Below are 14772 nucleotides of genomic sequence, written 5' to 3' on the forward strand. Positions count from 1 at the left end.
TGTTTGTGCGTATATATATATTGTGTGTGTGTGTGCGTGTGACAGTGTGTGGTTGCGTGGGTGGGTGTGGTACGTTCGTGCGTGTATGTATGTGCTTGCGTGCTTGTATGTGTGCGTGCGTGCGTGCGTGCGTGCATGTACACAATAAAAAACGCTGTTTGTTCAATTATACATAAGCAGGTTAAACTGTTCTTCATAATTATTTAGTAGAACATTGAGGTCCGTAATTTTGCATACCTGGAAGTCGGAAGTCGTCCTTCACCAATGCCAACGCCTTCGGATTGGCGAACTTCTCCCCCACCGAATCATAGTATACATCTAACTCGAAATGCCGCACATTTTGATTCTGCATCTGATAGTCTAATGTGTGATGTGTGTATTCCCAGGCATCTACACTGGCATCACTGCCAGATGCGCTCTCTAAAGCGCGATACAACGTGAGCAAGCGTGATTTAGGGGCCACATGATAACTATTGTGTGTACCTAAGAACTGTAGTTCATTTAGTCTGATGTCTGTATCCTGTACGTTTATATTCCCGTCTAATGGATCACTCCCGAATGATCCTGCGGCTGCCAATAGGGCAAAAAGCGATCCTTTCGCCACAGTAAACATATTTTAGACTGAGGTAGGTCTATGCTCAAGTGACTAAAAGTCAGCCCAATTTATACGTCGAGGACTTCAATTGACGATAGAATAGTTAGCTCGACAATGACTTCTGCGATGTATGACGTGGACACTAGAGGTCTACACTCTTTCAAGAGAAAGAGAGGGATCACTATGCAGTCTGATATGTGTACCATATGTTGAGACTTTGAGAGTTGAGTATCGTGTCAACAGAAAGCTTTTTTTTTATAATGCCTTGCGCATATTTAATTTCTATTGGACAAGTGGTAAATTCTAATCTTTGGAGCTAAGTATCTAGAATGTGATTGGATAATACTGTGGCTGGTGGAATGCTGTCACTGATACGAATGGCAGACCTTTTACTGTTTGACATAGATTCGTCCGTTCTACATACGGCCTATGTACAGGCTATGGGACTATGAAATAATGGACCCTATGTACAAGCTTGGCCCCCTCTGTCCAGTGTCCAGAAATCAGAAATGATTCACATGACCATCCGCGGGCTTCTGGAAACTTGGGAAGTGTTAGTGGGGTAATTGAGAAGACCTTCTAAATACTAAAATACAGTATTTTTTTTTGTATTTAAAAAATAACATTATTTAGACAGAAGAAAATATGTAAACCCAGGCTGGGGAAAATCGTATTTCAACTGGCCATATGGTCATACATACGACATACACGGACGGGATTGGTATGTCGTATGATGTCGCGATCGACCGAGTTGTCGCTGTGCAGTTTGTTTTTAGAAGACTATGGCTGTGCTGCCTATGCATGTCGTTTACTGTTTTCTTTTCTAACAAAAAAACAAAATAGACCATGTCGGCGGTTATTACATATTCCCTCTCGGCTCTCGCTACACAAATAGTTAAAATATTGTGTGTGTGAACTGTGACGAACTTCGAAAATATGATAAATAAAATCGAATTCATTTGGTGGTCAGTCGGCCTCAAATAAATAGACATTTTAAGCACACAATTTTGAGCAATATGTCGACTCTGAATGCTGTTCTGCTCTGTTGTGATATGCAACCAGGCATTGTCGATTTAGTACTAGGTGCTGACACGGCCAACCCTGAACGCGTTTCATGCATTGAGAACGTGCGGCGGGCTGTGACTAAGGCGAGGGACGCAGATGTAAAGGTTATTTTTATAAATGTTGCTGTACCGGGATACACTGACCAAGATAGCGTACACAGAAACAAACTGTTCTCATACTTGCATAAAAATGATACACTCCGTGTAGACAGTACTGAAGCACAGCCTTTAGCTGACTTTAGACCACAGGGGGATGAGATACTAATTACAAAGCATAGAATGGGGCCGTTCAGTACCACTGATGTACTCAGACTCATTGAGGAGAGTAAGGCCACAAAAGTCTACTTGTGCGGTTTATCAACTAGTGGAGTTATTTTGTCATGTGTGCGAACGCTGGCGGACCTTGATTATGAGATTGTTGTATTAGATGATGCTTGTGGGGATAAAGATGACGAAGTGCACCGTGTGTTGACCCAGAAGATATTCCCGGTGCAAGCGGACGTAAAGAAAGTTGCTGACGCCTTCGCGTCATCATAGAGGATGAATTTATGTGTGGACGAACCTTCGATCGCTATTTTTGAGTTACTACATACAATTTTTTTGGCAGACATTTGTAAGAGCTAGTAAGTGGTTCAGAAAACCATAGTATCTGTGCATGTCGAAAGCCGAACTTGCTTTGTATGATTAAGTTCGCTTGTATATAAAAGCATACTCACGAATACTTAATCTACTGGTCTATCAGTGCATGAAGCAAATACAATGAATGTATACGCTATGAGTTTGAGATGTATCCGCACTCATTGAATTTATTCATTACTGTGGCGTTACCTTGTGCCGTTGTATACGCTTCGTTTTGTCCGTAGCCGCCCCTGTCCACTACATATATATATATATATATATATATATATATAATATAGCCGTCCCTCGTCCTCTACATATATATATATATATATATATAGGTGTGTGTGTGTATATACGAGTGCCTGTGTGTATGTATATATAGTGTATGTATATATACATATATATACGTATATGTATATATATGCATATATATATATATATATATGAGTGTGTGTGTGTGCAGTTTCTAAATATATGTATATATCCCTCTGTATGTGTGTGTGTGTGTGTTTGTATGTATATATGTATGTATGTATGTATATATTCCTATACAAATATATATATATATTTATGTATCTATGTATTTATGTATTTTTGTATGTACATACTGATATAGATATAGATATATTTTTCGTTTTTATGTATTTAACCTTCACTGATTAATAGTTACATACACATATGCGTCGATAGGAATTCCGACAATCAGAGCAATGGGATACGGAGTGAAATGACTGCTTGCTGCACATTGCTTTGCACTATTGTCCTGCTCGATTGTTTGTTGCTTTCTCGGGTTTTTTTATCTGGAACTAGAATAGCTCCAGTATCTCAATATACCGCCTTTTCTTCATCGATTTATATTTCTAGTATGGATGTTAATATTTGAAGCTTTTGGAATTTCATATATTTGTCCATACTGACTAAAGAGCTACATTTCCAGCAATTTAGGTCTAATCTTGCATCACTCTCCATTGCTCTATCAGATGTGCGGCTGGCTCGGTTGCAATTGAGTTGTTATCTCATATATGTGAATTTAGTTTTCGAATTATTATGTGGAAATTGCTGTTGCCGTACCATAGCAGCCTTGAGGCAGTCCTCCATGCTGATTTGTAGCCCGGGTAGCCTCTAGCGAGGCTAGGACTTTACAGCGAGAATCGAAGTCATAGCAAACTTAAGAGTAATTAAAACTCACCCAGCGTGGATCAGAAGCTACCTTAGGCTACACTCTGTTACAGACCTCCCTCCCTTGTGTCAATCTCTTGAGGTGGTCTTCGTGCCCCCACGGGTGCAAAATTTTGACTTTCATTCGACGAATCTGATTCGCTGAATTCACATCAGTCGCGCGTCACTACCGCCCCAATGATACAACAATACTTGTATGTATAATTTTTTTATCCGGTCTCTGACAGTTATCTAGACAGTGAATCATCAACTCAACAGGACCTCACAAGTAGCTACTGTACTCGGTATCGTAGTGCTAAATTAGCAAACCGCTGTCGTAGTGAGAAGCATTATAGCATCAATCCAACTGGCAATTCCGTGGAGATTTACTACACAGTCACTCGTAGTGCCTGTCGTTTCTGCGTGTGTTTGAGTGTGCCATGTGCCACGATTGTGTCTTTTAAAAGCTTGTGAAATTGATTCACAATTCAATCACGGCGCGAACTGGCCATTTGGCTCTGGTAAACCTGGCTCTTGGATATGCGGCTTATAATTCGCACTGCGCACGGCCTTTAACCTCGATTCCTCGATAAAAATCTATGTTCTTTTAACATGGCCCTTTACTGGAGGGAAGGTCCGCGCTAAATTCACGATTTCTGCTACGACGTCGTAGAGAGAAACTTATGCTCGAGACCCAAATCCAGATTCCAGAGGGCCAAGTCTTTAGGAGAGAAAATCAATCCTCCATAGAAACTAAAATAAAATCATGCACGCAAAAGAGCGGGCTTTGTATGTATAGATAGCACCAATTTGTATTTACAGAAATTTCCCGCCCGAATTCAAAAATAAGTGTTCAGAGTAAATAAAATACACAGAATGGGCTGGATCATTGGATGGCACTAATAAATACATATCAAATCTTCCGATAAACTGGGCCTAAATATATCTGACAGACTATTCTACACTATTTACAATAGAACACGCACATACTATTTATGTACTAACGTCTGATACTACAGCGACATAAAAGTGGGAATTGTTAGTAGTAGTGGATACCGTTAGTAATAAGAAAAAATTATAGAAATCCGTAAAGGGTGCGATATCAATGTCTTGTAGTTGCTTCTTTTAAAAGGAAAAGATTGCACAAAATCCCTTGAATAAGGTCGCGTTTGACCCACTTTCGATCGTATTTAACATGGTACACCAACGCACTACCCGCCGATCGCCCAGAACCCCAAAGGACTCGGGCACCGCGTCACCTGTGAATGATGAGAATGATTCATCGCTTCACAATCGACCGCAAGTGTCGATAGGTAAGATGTCTATAGTATATCCATTCGATACTTTGGTATGCTGCTTTGAATGAAATATACCTATATTGAAAACGTATGCACACGATTTTTTTCTGCCTATATAGTCAAAGTGTCTTTGAGTTGCACATGAGCTTAAAACGCAATTACAAACACGCGCGTGACTATAGGAGTGTTTGGCGTCAGAACCGAGTTTATGTACTCCAGTGTTCCCGAGGTCTCCAAAACAATACTGAGTGAAACCTCATACAGCAGCACATGAGTTTATGCACGTGTATAGTATGGTGGATGTCTACTGTGTGTGTATGAATCACGTATACATCGAGATTGTCACTTCAAACATCTGTAAACTGTATAAGAATGTGGCTGTCTTTCAAGCCGCATACCGCTGTCATTGGAGTGCGGATACTGAGCCAAACAAATGTCCTGAATTTGATTTATCCTTCCTTCTAGTTCCTTGTTATGTAGACTATCCCATCGGTATCAACCTTGTGCTATACAACAGAATCCAAGTATTATTTGTGGAAATTAATGATTACCATATTTACTCTGTTGGATCTATCTTGATCGGATCTTATAACTGCAGAAATGCGTACTTTGTTCTATATCGGACATGGACAAGAGTCGTACAATTAGTTCAAGTGTATATTCCCACAAAAATTCAAATTTACTTGCACACACTCGCCTTTTGCTAATATATATATTATTATATATTATTATATATATTGTTATATATATATATATATATATATATATATATTATTATATATATATACATATATTATTATATTATTATATTATTATATATGTATTATGCAGTCTAGCATATATACGTATATTGCACATGTATTATTCATATATGTGTGATTGATGTGTACTTGAGGTTTCGAGTCTTGAAATTAAAATCTAAGAGTTGGAATTGTAGGCGATGATTGTAGCGATGAGTGCGGGACGTAAATAATCAATTTCAATTGGACCTTCGCCTCTATGACATTCCGTTAAACGCGTGCTTCTCATTCATCATCACATCAACGGCCCATTATGTCTTGAGGTATACATATGAAGGCGATCATTCATAACATTCTACTGCGTACACACAATACACAGGTGGGTTGCAAGGACTGGGATTAAGAAGAACACCGAAGAGACGCAAGACAAGTCCGACAGATGATGACACTTCACCGCCAGTATGCACGCGCAAACGGGCGCGTCAACAGTGTGGCGAAATAGTCACGCCGTCTCGCAAACGAGACAAATCACATGATACTACGGGAAAATGCGAAGCTATTGCAAGAAATATTGCCAGTAAAAATATGGATGCAGTATGTACGAGCGCAAGCAAGCGACAAGAAATACAAAAAGATGTACAAATTGACCAACAGAGTGCAGCGATGGCAGATGCGGGTGGGCTGAGCGATGGTGTGGGCCAGGGCGAAACTGTGGGTAAGTGCGTGAACACTTTTGTATTGTTTACAAATGCGTCGTATGCCGTGTGCGGTTCAATGTAGTCAAGACTTCTATACTCATGCACTCAACTTGAATATATACAATTTATATACATATATACTCAGATATTCTCACGGCGATGAAGAAATCGCTGCACTCATCGGCCATCCCGGATGCGCTGATCGGGCGCGTAAAGGAATATAAACAGGTGCAAGACTTCTGGCACAACTGCTATGCAAAAAAATTATCAGGAGCATTGTATATCTCAGGGAGTCCGGGTACTGGAAAGACCGCCAGTGTGGATATGGTAGAGAAAGAAATACACGCTTGGGAAAAGAAGCAGAAGGTATTGTTTGTCTGGCGCTTTTGTCTGTTCCGAGATAAAATAGGCTAAGCACCTGACATGTACCTATATCCACAGTATTCTAAATTATCACGATGTACGAGTTAAACATCGCTTTAGAGGTTGGTATCTACGAAATTATATAGCTCATTTTGACTAGCACACTGACTGCATAAACCCTCCCTACCCATCTACCACTGTAACAGAGGTCCAAAAGAATGCTTGTGGTCAAGATAAACTGCATGTCCGTGATAACACCGCGAGCCATCTACACAGAGATATACACACAGATCACGGGTGGGTGTGTACCAATGGCAGGCGCCTCGGAGGCCGTAGAGGGTATTCTTTGCCCTGAACCGGCTGACAGAGCCAAACTACCGATGATGTGAGTCGGTTGTAGATACCAAAATCGATCGAATTGAAAATAGTAAATCGCAGACGAGAAGTATTTGAGTGTATTTGTCAATGTAGGGCGTGCTTTGATGTATCGATGGGCCTAGCTGATTGTGTTGTAAGTATGGTGTAAGTTGACCGTATGAGTAATAGTGTGAATAGCAAGATCTGCACTTTGTCCGAAGTTGTACCACTAAAATGAGTTACTTGAGGTATATACCACACCACTATTATACCTAAGGCAACTCGCTTGTTCTTCTTGCACAAGTTGTGCTAATACTTCCACTATATCCTTGTATCAAACAGCACCGTAATAGTAGACGAGGTCGATGCGCTATCCAGGAATGACAAGAATGTACTGTATCACCTGTTCGAGCTGCCACAGCTCAAGCACTCGCGCTTAATTCTCATTGGCATTGCGAACACCTTAGATTTCACCGACAGACTATTGCCAAGGCTAAGAGCCAAATCTTGTATGTCGCGCGCGGTGTACGGTGCACGTTCGGCGTGTCGTGCTGCTTTTGTGTGCAGTCTACAGAAGTGTGTGTTACATACGAACGGCTAATCTGTAGCAAGTTTTTATTTATAGTATATATTTTCTTGCGCATTTTGAAAACCTGTATATGCTTTATTCTCGATCACTCGAGTTTTTGCCTGTGTATATGTTTTGACATGTTTATTTGGGCTTAATTGTATATATTGTGCAAATGGATGCAACAATACTGGCCAAAAATTCCGGTCCGGATGTCCGTGTTTGTACCGTTTGTCAGCTTTACAGAAACGCCATTGTGCATCTTGTTTGCATTGGCTATGCAGTCGCACATACAATGCAAGAACTGTACAAATGGATAATACTCCTACTACTTCTGCTCCTCTCTGTCGAATGACTGATATTAAATCGACTAATAAACCCACCATTACTTCCAAATTCTGATGTACTCTGCAATCCTTGACGCTTGATTTCTCGCAGGTGAACCGATGTCAATCGTTTTTAATCCATACACACGGGCAGAGATTGTGGCCATTTTACAAGGCAGAATATCAAGCGTGTCCGAACGATATGAGGACAAAACCGTTGTAGCCGACAAGAGTATGTGCAGTTTGTGTGTCTCTATGGTTTTACTCTCATAATGTATCACGCAGATCACATGCATATGAGTACTCGACTGTTGTGCTAATGAGCCTAGACCGTTTACCGTGTATATGTGTTTCGACTCGTGGATGGTGTGACAATTCAAGGACTCGGCGAATACCCATACGCTGGTCCCTCGTCGTGTTTATTTGCTATACTTCCACACGAAAAAATAAAGTCAAGTAATTTATGTATACACCATCACACAAACACAAACATACCTGAATATTGAAATACAATATTATCAGTCTGGAACTGAGAATACATTCATTATACTATCAGAATTGCACGAGAAAAAATGCAACTGTCATCAAATTACAACTGAGAATCTTTTTCTCGTTTTCATATTAAAAGTTCTCTACCGTGACATAATTAAGTGCGATGTACTTATCGCCAAACCACAATTGTTTCCGAACACTCAGGTGCGGATGTACTCACTCACACGCTCTGAAATAGAAACATGGATTACTCTCAAGTAGATGTACTACTAAACGGAACCACCTTTTGATAACTTTTGATCACTATACAGTGGCTGTGGAGTTCTGCGCGCGAAAAATCTCAGCCACCTCCGGAGACATTCGACAAGCGATGGAGGTGCTGAGGAAAGCCGTTGTGGTGGCCGCTGAGCAGAGCAAATATAAAATTAGCTGCCAATCGGAAGGCACCCAGCCGACAACAGCTAGCACGCCGGCAATAAAGGTGTCCGTTGGACATGTCTTGGCCGTTTTCAAGGGAAACAGTAATTCGGCTATAGTGCAGAAAGTCAAGGTATGGTCGAGGCAGATCTTTGAGCTTCTGAGTTGTACGTGTATGTGTTCGTGAGTCTTTGTATAGTTGTCTAAATATTCTGTGAAAATATACCGCCTTTCGCTTCTGCTTGCCTATTGGACGTGTGTCGTTACGCAACCCCCATGCTCATGTCAAAGCCAAGGTCTGATAAATCTGTAACAGCACAAGTCCAACTCTCTCAATACCCTTCATACATTCGGCTGCTTGCTCTTGGCGTTAGTGTCATAATCTGACGATACAATATTCATTCATTTCTATAACAGGGATTGCCGTTACACCACTTGATTATTCTATTAGTTTACACGACATATGTAATAGAGAATACCGCACACAATGCAAAAAGGATGACCGTGGGCAAGGTATGCACAGTGTTTGTTTGTAACTTATATAGGTTGGCATATGAGCACAGGAATTCTCATGAACTCGTGCCTTGACCAAAAATTTAAGCGCAGGGCTCGTGGCTTCTGTGCACCTGTTTGTATTAGCTTCAGACACAATAGAGTTCAGTGTCGACATAGATTATTTTGCTGTTTAAACCGGAATATTTATCCTGATAGCTGATAATTTTTATATTCTCAAACTTTACTCAATCTGTACGCCGATCACAGTTGCACGACACATATAGCATATGGTGCAGAGAAAAGATCGGGGCGCCTGTATCGAACACGGATGTGACAGACATACTCGAAATGTTGCAGGGCATGGTATGTATCCTCATGATTTTTTTATACACTCCCTTCTCCCCCTTGATGCAAGTGTCTTCACAGTCCTCTTCCTGAAACATCTACGCTTGGCTTTATTCTAATACTTTATTTTCTCCGTGTGTGTTTTGGTCTCTGCAGGGCATTCTCGATGTAGCCAGTCGTCCGGCGAACATCCGGCAAAGGGAGATCACGCTACGTGCTGACGTATGTAGAGACGTACAGCTGAATTTTTATTGCTCTCAATTTTTATTTTTATTTTTTGGCTCGTGCATGTGTTTTGTGATGATATAACGTAGGAAACGCGTATATATTTATTTACAAATTGGACGTAGTGATCTGACAGCTCGAACCAGACATGCGGACAAACTTTAATTGTAATTCGTTACCACTTGACCCACGAATGATACATAACAGATCAAGGACATACGAAAAGGTGTTGCGCATGACGAGATCCTAAAGGGCCACATCTTGGCATATGACCTGAAAACTGGCCGAACGCCACAGCCCACCACATGATCAGGTGTTCGGGGTTCGTAAAAGATTGGATTATCATGCGAATGATATTGTATGATGCCATATTGGCTATAAATATTCACGTAAGCGGAGGACGGACGTTCGAAAGCCTGAGTAGTCGTGCTGCACAGCGTGACCGTGCATCATAGTAGTTGAAACACGCCGTTACAATCCAGCAGACTTTGGATCTGAGGGCAGTGTGCCCAAACCACACGCCTATCTACCGTGAAATGCGATCGCTGATAGTGTAAGGATAGTTGGCGCGGACAGACTGAATGTGACCTCGTGAGCAATGCGTGGGCTTGTCATCGCATTTCCGACATAGGCCCTATCATGTTTGTGAGCGCAGATGCGCTGTGATACACAATACGATCCAATGAGAAGCCGAGTCATGTATTGTAATACTAGGAAGCTGCTGGTGGATATCCACCTTGTATCCCATCTGCAACGCAGTCGCCCTCCCCAAACTGGTACAAGGGAATGTACGAGTGTACAATATCGGGTTTAAACCGCCGAACTTCACGACAAAGTGATAGTGTACAAAGGAAACTATTATATTTACATTGTCTCCAATTAGTAAATAGTAAAGCTGAAGCCGGTTGTCAGTCCAAGGAGATAATCTACAAAAAAATGATCTACACATTCAATACTGCCCAACAATTTGCAGAAAATCCAATTATAAATTTTTTAGGACCGGCCATATTATAAAAGACCGATGTAAACGAGTTTAATTGGAATATCAAATCCTATCTTCACATGGTAACAATATTATACGAATCTGAATAGCAATTTTGACAAGCGCTTGCCATGATCAATTGCCTTACATGGTAATATGTAGAAAGCGTCAGCATTGAAGATTTTCATTTACGTGTTGCATGCTCACGTTGATACTCAAACAGTATTGTTACCTGAGTATAATCTACTATGTGTGAGAAAGTACGGTTTGTTCGTACATTCCGAGTCGACTATGCGCTTGTGAACATGTATGCGTGCACAAAAATCGAGCTTCCACATCGCTACCCATCCATAGAACTCGGTATGTGCACCTAATAGTCGTTTTCTAACGGCTTACTTGCGGAATCTGTCGGTGTAAGTACATTAATATTTGCTCGCATCATGACTAAGATCACATATGTATAAGCCTACGCCCAAAGTTCTATTTTAGTGGCCATTTAAAAACAATTTTTACCCTCATTTATAAAATCTGACCAAAGAAAATTGAACGTTCCATGACAAGAATTACTATTTGGCGATTACAAAATTTGGCTGTGGATTTCCCAAGCAACACATTTTTGCTTTATAATGTAACATAAAAAGATTAAAAAAGGGGATTTTGAACGCTTTTTCACAGTCTCTGGTCTGTAAAATCAAAAATAAATATAGATTTCAACAACGTTATTATATTTTCAAGCTCGCGCATAGATCGCGTAATGATTGATTACTGCTATTTCTTTATGACATGAAAGCAAGATCTCAAATAATTCATTCTTTAGCCGTAACCCCCTGTCTATAGGTGCGAAAGTCTTGCCAATTCGTACATTTCACATACATATCCTATCAAAATGAAGAGAGTAGAAGCTCAATACCAGTGGAACCGATACCGTACGTGTGCGGTAGCATTCTCTCTCATCACACTTGGCTTAGGTATTGCTAGTCTTGTGTCCCCAAGCTGGATCACCAACGATGTACGCTTGAGTACACCCAACCCCAATAATTCACAATTCTCCTATGGTCCATTCCGAACCTGCTATGAGGTAAATTGGTTTTATGCATATGCCGTTCATTCCCTCCTATTGATACATTTTATGTAATACTCTTATGCATTTACAACTATCCATACGGCTAGATTTTCGAATCTACCGGCATGCACACCTACTGGTAAGTACTTTGGTTGCAACGGGTGGGTGTTGCATAGTTTTAGGTACATGCCGTTCATTCCCTCCTATTGATACATTTTATGTATCACTCTTATGTATTTACAACTATCCATACGGCTAGATTTTCGAATCTAGCGGCATGCACACCTACTGGTAAGCACTCTGGTTGCAACGGGTGGGTGACTCATGTGGGTGATGCTTGTTGCTATCGTACGATTAGCATTGCGACATCAAAAGGCATCCAGGCTAGAAGGGAAGAAATCATCCTGCAATGGATAACTGTGAAGAGTTTTTATTTTAATCGTTCGGTGGACTCATCTTCTATCTATTTCGTTCGTAGATACACAGCTTCAATCTTACGACGCTCAATTCCACATTTGACGATGTTTGTCGCGGATACGGAACCGATATCAACGAAGATTTCCCTGACGTTTCTTGATTCGTTGCGGCTTTCTTCATGGCGAGTACTTGTGCAATGCAAATATTGATCGTTTTTCTGGCTGCGATGTCAAAGTGTTTGCACACAGATCGTGTAGCATTCACCGGCGGCTGCTTCGCTACAATTTTTCTTTTTGTCACTGTCTTTGTCTTTCCCCTGGGCTTTGGAGCAACATTCCGGAATGAAAATGAACGGATCGGATACGAAACAGAAGTTCCAGTATGTCTCACAGATCGCTTCTGGGTGATACATACCCTGGTGAATCTCTTTAGCACATTTCTTTCGGAACTCTCATCAGGATTCCGCTTTTTATCTCAATACCATTTCCGCATTTTCCCATTGAATACAGCTCCTTCGCAGTGCCTATATTATTGTTGCTCTCTGAGAAATCCGATAAGAAGACGTCATCTAGGCAAACATACAAAACAAACGGTTACATGTGATTACTTAAAAAGGCTGGAAAATTGCCAATTTCAAGGATTGATTGAGCACTACCCACTAAACTCTACCCTGAGAGTGTTGAAGCCTCACTCACTGACCTCTAGTGCAAAAAAAAATCAAAAGGATCTATCGGTAGGACGACTTTAAGAAAAAATTAACCCTAAAACAGCTGATCCGGAAGACTGCCAGCTTTTATAACCGCGATTATGGCTTGCCACATTAACTGGGCAGCAAATAGTGCGCGCGTGAGTGCTCCACGTGTAGATGCTTCACGAGCACTTCGTGCGAAATTCGCGGCCAACACCCTCAAATTCGCGGCCAACGAGGGTGCTCATATCAGAGCTGATGCAGAGATACAAAAGTCCCTAAATTTCGAGATTTTGACTGTTTCCAAAGTTGACCATGGTATGGTAAACTTGAATATGGAGCTATATAATCCGTGCTGAACGCCAGAATGTACCTCGAATACGACCATTCCTCGGCATACCTATAGAATGTTATTAGTATAAAATAACGATATACCCCAAATTGAAATTACAAGGATATTACTCCTCCCCCCCTCTTCCGGCTGTGTAATACAAATATTTACAACGTGTATTCACTGTATTGTCGACAAAACTTGTTCTGTTTGGTTTTCAAAGATGTTAATATGTGATTTCCTTCTTTTTTTTTAGCAATAGCAGTAAATTTGCCGGGCACTGGGCCACTGCCGACTACGGTGACTAAATGTTACACATAGTCTAAATAGTAGGCGGTGGGCACTGGGCACTGGGCCGTGGGCCGGACTGGCCACTATTGTATTCATCACTCACCTAAATATTTGTATTTATTTACTGTGCACATTTCTCTATTGTATCTAAATTTAGATTCCCACACTTGATTTCATTGGCCGAAAAGCAATTTTGGCTTTCTCTCAGCCTCATCAAAGTCCCCTTATTACCCCCAAAACGTATTATTGATTTTTTTTTGCAACAAAATACAAATACATCATCATGGATGCATCATCCAACTGTACAAAAGCTATATATGTTTACAAAGCTGTCGTCATTTAGGCGGGTACAGTGCAGTGAGATACAGTACAATCTGCGAGGCACAGCCCGCTCACTGATATTACGTTTATGGCAACTATTCAAACTGCCTGTACGATGATGGTTGTACGGTCCTCCCTCTCGCCGAGGGATGTTGGGCGTTATCATAAATTAAATACCATTAAATTAGGGCAAACGTTACCGAGCACTTCCAGAACAATCCATTCAGCTCAAAGTTATCGACATTTGCGCACCCTTATGTGTGCGAACGCACATATACAAAAAGATTATCGTAAATCAATTGAGCCAACACGTGTACTTTTTTTATCAGCTGGGGCTAGGATGCGGACCTTGGCAACTAAAACTAGAAGTGAGCAGGAATATAAGGACTTGTTAGAGAAGTACGCTACCTTCAAACAGACATCCGTTTCACTGCAGCAATTGGCGTTGTTCAGTAAGTTTAACATGGAATCGTAACAACTAAGCCCTGAGTTGTTGACATTCTCCTTTACGTAGATAAATTAGATTCGTTTTATATTGGCTATAGGATATGTATCTGTTCATTAGTTGGTGTCACAGTGAGCAAACGTTAAACTCCCAAATCGGGCCTGAAATTTATATCCAACCAATAACGGATTCTCGTAACTAGACCCCACAATAACTGATCGACCTAGTCTCATGATTTTCTACAATACATATGTTTGTATGTTTGTATATTTGTATGTATGTATGTATGAATGTATGTAGGGTGTGTATACACATGTATGCATGTATGTATGTATGTATGTATGTATATATGTATATATGTATATATGTGTATGTATGTATGATGAATATATATATATATATATATATATATATATATATATATATATGTGTGTGTGTGTGTGTGTGTGTGTGTGTGTGTGTGTGTGTGTGT

The 14772-nt window shown here is 40.7% G+C and overlaps 4 protein-coding genes across 4 annotated transcripts; 3 read left to right on the forward strand and 1 right to left on the reverse strand.

The window, feature by feature from the left end:
* Window positions 1-199: 199 nt before the first annotated feature.
* On the reverse strand, window positions 200-709 carry SARC_04398 (hypothetical protein; the record flags this gene model as incomplete). The annotated part of the gene is made up of 1 exon (XM_014301773.1): window positions 200-709. Exon 1 carries the CDS (start codon window positions 611-613, stop codon window positions 200-202), a length of 414 nt encoding a protein of 137 aa, XP_014157248.1. The 5' UTR covers window positions 614-709.
* An 808-nt stretch (window positions 710-1517) lies between these two features.
* SARC_04399 (hypothetical protein) lies at window positions 1518-2424 on the forward strand. Its single transcript, XM_014301774.1, has one exon. The coding sequence runs from the start codon at window positions 1612-1614 to the stop codon at window positions 2194-2196; it is 585 nt and encodes a 194-aa protein (XP_014157249.1). The 5' UTR covers window positions 1518-1611; the 3' UTR covers window positions 2197-2424.
* A 2053-nt stretch (window positions 2425-4477) lies between these two features.
* On the forward strand, window positions 4478-10784 carry SARC_04400 (hypothetical protein). Its single transcript, XM_014301775.1, has 11 exons — window positions 4478-4751; window positions 5856-6191; window positions 6320-6540; window positions 6744-6922; window positions 7237-7403; window positions 7901-8020; window positions 8592-8830; window positions 9115-9210; window positions 9460-9555; window positions 9694-9759; window positions 9970-10784. Exons 1-11 carry the CDS (start codon window positions 4634-4636, stop codon window positions 10069-10071), a joined length of 1740 nt encoding a protein of 579 aa, XP_014157250.1. The 5' UTR covers window positions 4478-4633; the 3' UTR covers window positions 10072-10784.
* Window positions 10785-13031: 2247 nt separating this feature from the next.
* On the forward strand, window positions 13032-13271 carry SARC_04401 (hypothetical protein; the record flags this gene model as incomplete). Its single annotated transcript, XM_014301776.1, has 1 exon — window positions 13032-13271. One exon carries the CDS (start codon window positions 13032-13034, stop codon window positions 13269-13271), a length of 240 nt encoding a protein of 79 aa, XP_014157251.1.
* Between the last annotated feature and the right edge of the window lie 1501 nt (window positions 13272-14772).

This window comes from Sphaeroforma arctica, assembly GCF_001186125.1.
Source record: "Sphaeroforma arctica JP610 unplaced genomic scaffold supercont1.245, whole genome shotgun sequence".
Taxonomy (NCBI): Eukaryota; class Ichthyosporea; order Ichthyophonida; genus Sphaeroforma; species Sphaeroforma arctica.

Excerpts from the sequence above, each read along its gene's own strand:
- SARC_04399 (XM_014301774.1), top strand. The coding sequence starts at position 1,612 with ATGTCGACTCTGAATGCTGTTCTGCTCTGTTGTGATATGCAACCAGGC.
- SARC_04400 (XM_014301775.1), top strand. The coding sequence starts at position 4,634 with ATGGTACACCAACGCACTACCCGCCGATCGCCCAGAACCCCAAAGGAC. Across the intron at positions 4,752-5,855 it reads TCGACCGCAAGTGTCGATAG|GTGGGTTGCAAGGACTGGGA; the intron begins GTAAGATGTCTA and ends CACAATACACAG. Across the intron at positions 6,923-7,236 it reads AGAGCCAAACTACCGATGAT|CACCGTAATAGTAGACGAGG; the intron begins GTGAGTCGGTTG and ends TGTATCAAACAG.